The 7,739-nt window shown below is 67.6% G+C and overlaps 3 protein-coding genes across 3 annotated transcripts; 2 read left to right on the top strand and 1 right to left on the bottom strand.

Moving 5' to 3' along the window:
• Positions 1-1,023: 1,023 nt before the first annotated feature.
• EMIHUDRAFT_247588 (hypothetical protein) lies at positions 1,024-2,434 on the top strand (the record flags this gene model as incomplete). The annotated part of the gene is made up of 4 exons (XM_005764410.1): positions 1,024-1,176; positions 1,899-1,941; positions 2,167-2,272; positions 2,344-2,434. The coding sequence occupies 4 exons, from the start codon at positions 1,024-1,026 to the stop codon at positions 2,432-2,434; spliced, it is 393 nt and encodes a 130-aa protein (XP_005764467.1).
• Positions 2,435-3,223: 789 nt separating this feature from the next.
• Positions 3,224-4,498, top strand: EMIHUDRAFT_247587 (hypothetical protein; the record flags this gene model as incomplete). Its single annotated transcript, XM_005764409.1, has 2 exons — positions 3,224-3,844; positions 4,037-4,498. 2 exons carry the CDS (start codon positions 3,224-3,226, stop codon positions 4,496-4,498), a joined length of 1,083 nt encoding a protein of 360 aa, XP_005764466.1.
• Positions 4,499-6,535: 2,037 nt separating this feature from the next.
• On the bottom strand, positions 6,536-7,446 carry EMIHUDRAFT_120185 (hypothetical protein; the record flags this gene model as incomplete). The annotated part of the gene is made up of 4 exons (XM_005764408.1): positions 6,536-6,619; positions 6,703-6,930; positions 7,027-7,247; positions 7,315-7,446. Coding segments are annotated over 4 exons (665 nt in total), but the record flags the coding sequence as incomplete, so codon positions are not given.
• Between the last annotated feature and the right edge of the window lie 293 nt (positions 7,447-7,739).

The following is a 7,739-nucleotide window of genomic DNA, read 5'->3' as shown; positions in this document are numbered from 1 at the left end:
ACGCCGGCGACGGGCGGCGGGGCGGAGCACGGCAGGAAGCGCTCCCTCGCAATCACGGGGCCGTCCCCGCACGGCGGCGGCGGCGGCGGCGGCGGGGGCGGGAGTGGCGGCGGCGGCGGCGGCGGCGCAGTGGGCCACCGAGGCGCGGAGTTCCAGCGCGGAGGAGGCGGGCACCACCAGCGCGGCGGACGCCACGGCGCGCCGACGTCTGCGGAGGCGGAGCGGGCGATGCTGGACGCCGCGCTCGCAGCGTCGCTGTCGGCCGCCGCCGCGCCGGGGGGAGGGCAGCAGTGGCGGCCGCCGGCCGGCGTCATCCCCCTCGACGACGACGACGTCTCTACGTGGGACGTCTCCTCTGTCCAGGAGCCGGAGCCTTGCCCCTCCCGACTGCCGGCTATGCCTCTCCTCCTCCCGCCCGACCCGGCGGCCCCTCGGCCGCCCCCGCCCCTCGCCTCTCGGACCTCACCCTCGCAGCGTAACGCCTCGCGGCTCTCTCCCTCGCCTCTCTCTACCTCTCTCTCTCTCTCTCTCGCTCGCTCGCTCGCTCTCTCTCTCTCTCTCTCCCTCGCTCCCTCCCTCCCTCCCTCGCTCTCTCCCTCGCTCTCGCTCTCGCTCTCGCACTCGCTCTCTCTCGCTGCGCGCCCGCGCCGAGGGCTGGGGTTCGGTCTTGGGCGCCGCGTAGGGTACCCCACCCCCCAGGGAACCCGACCCCTCACCGGCTGCTCGGCGCCCCGCCAGGAGGCCGCGGCGGTGGGCGGCACGGGCCGTGGCAATGGCCGCCGCAAGCGCAGCCGCGAGCAGGAGGAGCAGGAGGAGCAGGAGCAGCTGGACGCCGCGATCGCCGCGTCACTTGCCGACGTGCGCGGGGGTGCGGCGCCCGACGCTTCTCCGGAGGGCGAGGCGCGCTCGCCCGCGCGCGGGCCCGTGCCGCCCGCGGAGGCGTCCGCTGCCGACGCCGCCGACGGGGCGGGCTTGCGGCGCAGCACGGACGGTCTGGAGAGCAGGGTGGGCAAGCTGCAGCGGATGGTGGCGCCCGCGGGCGGGCTGAGCCGCGAGCGCGTGATCCGCGCGCTCGAAGACAACGGGCACAGCCTCCCCTCGGCGCTCGCCGCTCTGCGGGCGCAGTTTGCGGCGCAGGCCGCGGGCGTCGGCGCGTGCTCGCTCCTCGGCGTGCCTGTAGACACGCCCACACGCCTCAGATACACTCCCCGCAGTAGCTCGCACAAGCCACGGCGCGCTGGGGCCAACCACCCTGCCGGTATCCACCCACGCTCCTCACCACACACCCTCACGCCCTCGCAGCCGGCACCGCCAGCTCCGCTGCCGCTGCCTCGGGCGGCCCTGAGGCGGGTGGCGGCCCCGACGGCTGCGAGGCCAACCCCGTCGACCTGGACTCGCCGACGCCGCGTGCGACGGCGCCGCCCGCCGCCACGCCGATCGCCTCCGCCTCCACGCCCGCCGCCACCCCTGCCGCCACCCCCGCCGCCACCCCCGCCGCCACCCCCGCCGCCACCCCCGCCGCCCCGTCCCACGCTTCCCCCGCCGTGCTTCCGGTCGCGTCCCCCGCCGACGGCAATGGTCCCAGCCCCGCTGCCGCCAGCCCGACCGGCACCGGCACCGGCAACGGCGCCTCCACCACGGGCGCCTCCCCCGCCGCCGCCGCTCCCGCCGCCGCCTCCCCCGCCGCCGCCACTCCCGCCGCCGCTCCTGCCGCCGTCACGTTGCCGCCGCCACCGCAGCGCTCGGACGCCGAGGTGTTGGCGGCGCGGCGCGCGGCGGCAAAGCTCGGCAAGGTGTTGGCTGCGACCCTCCCCCCCCCCCTCCCCTCCCTCGCCCCTCGCCCCCCGGCCCCCGCGTGTCTGCTGCGTATGCCGACGCCACCCCACCCCTATACGCAGGCGACGACGTACAGCCTGCGGGCCGTGGTGTGGCACCGTGGCGGTGCGCCGACGCCCCTGACAAGAAGAGAGAATCCTCACGAGCAGTGCTGAATAGCCGATCTCGCTAGTCGCGGCCGGTGAGGGCCGTGGTGGCGCCCGCTGCCTGAGATCCCCCCCCACACTGTGCAGCTGCGTGGGGCAGGAACACCCGAGATCACCCGAGATCACCCGCGCCCGAGTCCGCCGTCGCTCCCGCGCGAGCCCGACGAGCCCGCCCTTTGGACAGGCGACGCCTCGTTCGGCCACTACCTCGCCGACGTGCAGCGCGCGCGCGGCGCAGCGGAGTACTGGGAGCGCTACGACGACACTGCCGTCACGAGGCGCGCGGCCATGTCCCCGCCACGCCACATCCCCGCCCGCGCCCTCCGAGTGGCATTCGCTCACGCGGCACGCGTCGTGACAGGATCACGCCGGCCACGGCGGTCGGACCCCACGCGACCGCGGTGACCAACGGCTACCTCTTCTTCTACGTCTCGGACGGGCTGGGCCTGTGAGGGGAGAGATCTGGGTCCCGCGTTGCACGGCTCGCGAGAGACCTAGGGGCGGCCACTAGAGCAGTGTCGAGAGCTAGACGATATGGAAGAACGGCTTGGAGCGTGGGCGGAAGGTTCGTACAGGAGCGTCACATCGGCCCCGAGGTCAGATCTCGTGAGGGTAAGCGATCCGCAAAAACCAAAACCGGAAAACAACCAGCGAGCAACCACTTTGGGATTGGGTCGCGAGAGAGTGAGAGCACGGCGCGAGGGGTTCAACTGTGTTGTATTGATGAAGACGCCCCCCGCCCCGCGCCTTCGCCTTATCCTCAGACACGAATCGGCGGCATTAACTTGCGCAACCACTCTCGGGCGCAGCGAGTGAGGACCAGCGTGCAGCGAGCCGCCGACGCGTCCCGGCCGTGAAGAAGCTCAGAGGGTGCAGCAATTCTCGCAGCGACCTTCATGCCACCTCGCGTTCTTCCCACTCTCGTCGTTCTCTCTCCTGCTGTCTCTTCCTCTGACTCATCGCTCTCCTCGGCCTCGTTCTGAGACGCCGTTGTTACTATCGAGGTCTCGGGAGTTTTGCCGCTCGCTTTCTGTTAGTTCCGAACCGGCCTCTCACGCTCTCACCTCTCACTGCCGGACCGGCCTGATACGGTGCGACCGCAGCGCACAGATCAACGCACGCACGCATGCGGGCACCGAGCGCGGTTGTCATCGCCACCATGAGCATTCTCTACGAGCATGCTGCCGCGTACAACTCCTTGTTCATCGGGCACAGCTTCTTCCGTCCTATTCGCGGAGAAGATGCCAGCGCTAGCCTCGGCTGCCGGACTGAACCACAGTCAAGCCATCGTGTTTAGCGGCGGCGCAACAGGTGCGCCATTGGCTCTCTGGAACTCGGACTCCATGCGGGATGAGATTCAGTCTATCCTTGACTGGGGCAACATTACGCTCTTCGGCATGACATTCGACCACACGGCTGAGGGTTGCGAGCTCTGGTTCAACTTTGCGCTTTCAAAGAACCCGAATCTCAACACGTTCATGATCGGCCTCCCATGGCTAGATTATCCGACCGAGTACGACACCGACAGCTACACATCCGTGGTGCGTAACGCGGCGCAAACCAACTGGACGGACTTCTTGGAGGAGCTCCGCGGCAAGTACCCGAATGTCACGATCATCGACAACCCCTACGGGCTGTCGGTTGTCGAGCTCCGTATCTTGCAGAGCGCAGGCAGCGTTCCCGACGTGACCGCCATGACCGGCCTCGCCGCAACCTCTCTTTTCACAGACTACAAGGGACACGGAGGCGACATCCTCAAGGACACAGCCTCGTTGGTTTGGCTGGATCGCATCTACCACGTGGGATGTGGCGACCCTGCCATCGCCGCCCTGTTCACCGGGTACATGACCGACGTCTGCTCGGTCGCGGCGTCTCTTTTGGGCGCCTACGATGCCGGGAGTGTTTGCGGGAGTAGTGCCTGCTACACAGCACCGCCGCGCCCACCGACAAGCCCGCCGACGGCCCCGTTGCCACCACTGCCGCCGCCGCCACCTCTCAATGTCGAATCGTGCCTCGCGGCGCTCGACGAGCTTGTCGCCCCCTGGATCACCGAGGAGACGTGTCTGGACATCGCTGCGGCAGAGCAAAGCGCGCTCTACGATGCAGTGTGCTCGGCGCAGTTCGTTCGCGACCAGTGCAAAATGCCGTCAGAAGGCCAAGCGCGTGAATGTGGCCACGCGCTTCTCGGCGCATGCCCGACGTGGGGCAACACTGACCAGTGCTACGCGTGCGCCCAAGGCAACGCCGCTGCACTTGCAAACGATTGCACCCGATCTCTAGTGGTCGATGCGTGCCGACAGCTCAACTCTTATGAGCTGCGAGATTCGCTGGAGCTCACGGCTGGCTCGCCACCCGCAGCGCCGTGGTCAGCACCTCCGCTGCTTTCGCCAAGCCCTCCTCCCTTCTTCGCCGACGCCGGTAACGGCGCCATGCTTGGCATCATCATCGGCGGTACGATCGCTGCCCTGCTTCTTGGCGGCGCAGCCGTCTATTTCCTCGTTAGGCTATTTGTTTAAGACGGCGGCCGCCTTCCGTCAAGAGCGACAAATAGAACGCTGCCGTGGCCAACTGGCATGCTCCCAAGCGAATCGGGGAGAACCGGAGCCCCGGGAGGACGGACGGTGGAACCCCGGGACCGGGGACTAAGCAAGTGTCTGTTTGTTCGTGGTGTACAGTGCAATGTCCACTAGCTCCGAGTAGAGGGGGCATCCTGCAGTTGTGTTCACTAGCAGTAGCGGAGTGATGTCTTGTAGGAACCGATTGTGTTCACTAGCAGCGGGCGATGTCTTGTCTGTTTGTTTAGGCCCGAGCCGTCGTTTTCGTACTCGTAGTTCGTGTTGAGGTCGGTGGAGTCCGGGTACGAGACACCTAGTAGGACGCGAGCAGATCCGCATATGCATAATTACGCTTCAACCGAGAACGGAAGTCCGATAGCGGCTTGGGCAGCGACGCACCGTTGCACATCTCGGCGTCCGGATCCGGCATCTCGACCTTGCAGCAATCCGCGGTGCAGCCACACGACTCGCACTGGCAAGGCGGCAGCCCGCCCCACTAGGGCTCGCTTGAGACCACCGCACAGGCGGTCCCGTCTTCCGAGTAGTCGTAGCGGGACGTCGCCGGATCGGCAGGGTACTACCCATTGCACTCGTTGATGTCGGGCGTCGTCGAGAACGCGCGCACGGCGATCGGCAGCAGGATACTCAGCTTCATTGAGTGCTGTATGTAGCTGATCGAATTCTTTTTGTCAGCTGGTGTCGTTGAATTCTTTTGGGGTCACGTCAGGGTTCCGGCTCCATAGGGGGTCTGTTGCCTCTGACTCGCGCCAAAACGCCCTACAATAGGTGGGTACCCAGCTCGGCCTCGCTCGACCATCGCTAGCCTTGATGTGGCTCCTGAGCTTGCTGGCTGCTTTCAGCCTGCCGTCGCCGCCCGCCGCCACTCGCCGCCAGCTCCTGAGTCGGGCTGCTGCCTCTCTTGCCGGCACCCGCAGCACTAGCGTTCGCCGCAGAGGCGCCGTCGTCCGTCCGCGTCAAGGGTGCGGCGGAGATGGACCTCGAGTTTTACGCCCGCGGCCTCCTGCTCGGCTCGGGCGGCGCTCCGAGAGCGGCTCCGCCTCCGCCGCCGTTGCCTTCCAAGATAAGGGGGAAGGACCCTGAGTTGCACAGGGGTTGTGCGCCAAGCCCTTCTGCTCGGCTCCAGCGAGTAGACAAGTGTTACCATCAACAGAGGAGAAGGGTATGACCTCAGGGCTGATGTGACCAAGCGCTGGTAGCGTGGTTTTACCTCACACCCATGCTCTCACAGTGTGCCGGCAGTCGTCGAGCAGTGTCGCTCACACAAGCCGCAGCACAAGTGACTGAGGGCCAGTGAGGGCGAGCCCATCGCTGTCACAGCTGTGGTAGCCGCACAGTAGGCTTTGCCATCTGTGCAGAGCGTGTGAGCAGCAGAGGAGCTCTCTCCAAGCTTCAGGCGCAAAGAGCTGCATGCCACCGAAGGCGCTGTCGAGGTTCGCCGAGCGTGGCGCAGGTTGAGGGACACCGTCACCGACGAGCGCGTTGGACTTTTCACTCCGGACAAAGACGGCCACACGCACACGAGCCGCGGTCGTGTGGCCGTCATAGCGGCGAGGCGCGGGACCGTCGGGGGCGAGGTGGGTCGCGTCCTCCGATTTCCTAAACTCCCCGCGGTTTTCTTTTTTCGTCCCGTGCCTCGTCCCGTTGTGCGAGGGAGTTTTGTTGTAAAATTCTTTTTTCTTTCTTCAAGATCATGCTCGTGCCGGTGGGGACCCTGTCCTTCTCCCACCCTCGCTTGGCGTGTCCGTTTTATTCATTCAAACGTTGAGAAAAACGTACGGAGGGTCACGTTGCTCTCACAGTGAAAACACAGCAAATCGCGCCACTCCGCTCCACATCGCTCTTCACGCCGGATGTAGAGCTCCACTCGCGATCAAGTGCTCAAGCTCTCCAGCGCTCTTCAGCGCGCTCTGCATCTCTACAGCTCTACAGTGCTCTACACTCTACATCCTCTCACCCTCCCTCAGCTGGAGGACCGCTTCACTTGCCCGCCAACATCTCGCGCGCGGCAAAGGCAGCGGCCGCTAGGGCGGCCGCAGCGAGGGAGGAGAGGGGCTCGACCACCTAGCGGGAGCGAGAGAGACAGAGAGCGAGTCGGAGAGTGCAAGTAAGAGAGGGAGGGAGGAGGGATTGCTCGCGCAGGGCACCTGGCCATCGATGTAGTGCATCGTCTTGGGGTTCGCAAACGCGACGACGAGGCGGCCGAGGGAGGGGCAGACCGCCTCGACGAGCGGGACGAGGTACTTGTTGCGCGCGACGACGGCCGCGCTGTTGTACGAAGTCGCGACGCCGTCGACGACCGGCCAGCCGCCGTGCATGGTGAGCGGGCTGTGCAGCCCGTCGGCCACGACCTTGGTTATCTTGAGGACGGGCGCCTGTGGGGGGGAACGGGTGGTGGTGGTGGTGGGGGGGGGCTAGAGGTCAGGAGGTGGGTTGGGGGCTAGCAAGGGAGGAGAAGGCGCGGGAGAGACCGGCGCCTGCACGAGCGCGCCCGCGGCCGGCGACGCGATCCAGATCATCTCGCCAACGGCAACCTCGGACGCCTGCTTGAGCTCCTTTGCCGGGCCGGCGGGCAGCTTGTGCGTCGGGGTGAGCGTGACCGTCACCGTTGCGGTGGCGAGCGAGAGGAAGGCCGCCTTGGCGGACGGGTCGGCCAGCGAGAAGGAGGAGGCAGCGTCGAAGCCGAGGGTGCCTGTATTGGTCAGCAAGCGAGTCAAACAAGTGACACCCCTCTCATATGACATTGAAAGCGAGCGTACCGTCAGCCGCCGCGGCGAGGATCGAGTCTCCGGCGGAGAGGGAGGAGAGGGGGACGGTCTCGCCGTCGGCGAGCTGCACCGTCGCAGAGCTCGGGAAGCACGGCGGGTCCGTAGACTGCAGGTTCGCGTTAGCTGAAGGCGACGAGGGCGGCGGCGACGTGGGCGGCGGCGGCAATGGCGAGGCGGAAGGCGGCGGCGGCGTGGGCGGCGGAGGGGCAGGTGGCGGCGGCGTGGGAGGCGGCGGCGACGGCGACGTGGAGGGCGGCGGCGGAGACGGCGAGGCGGACGGAGGCGGCGGTGACGGCGACGTGGAGGGCGGCGGCGGCGACGGCGAGGCGGAGGGCGGCGGCGGTGACGGCGGCGGCGGCGATGGAGGCGGCGGCGACGGCGGCGGCGGGGAGGGCGGCGGCGGGGACGGCGGCGGC

The sequence above is a fragment of the Emiliania huxleyi genome, assembly GCF_000372725.1.
Source record: "Emiliania huxleyi CCMP1516 unplaced genomic scaffold EMIHUscaffold_590, whole genome shotgun sequence".
In the NCBI taxonomy this organism is placed as follows: Eukaryota; Haptophyta; order Isochrysidales; family Noelaerhabdaceae; genus Emiliania; species Emiliania huxleyi.
This window is presented reverse-complemented; position numbering and strand designations above follow the sequence as displayed.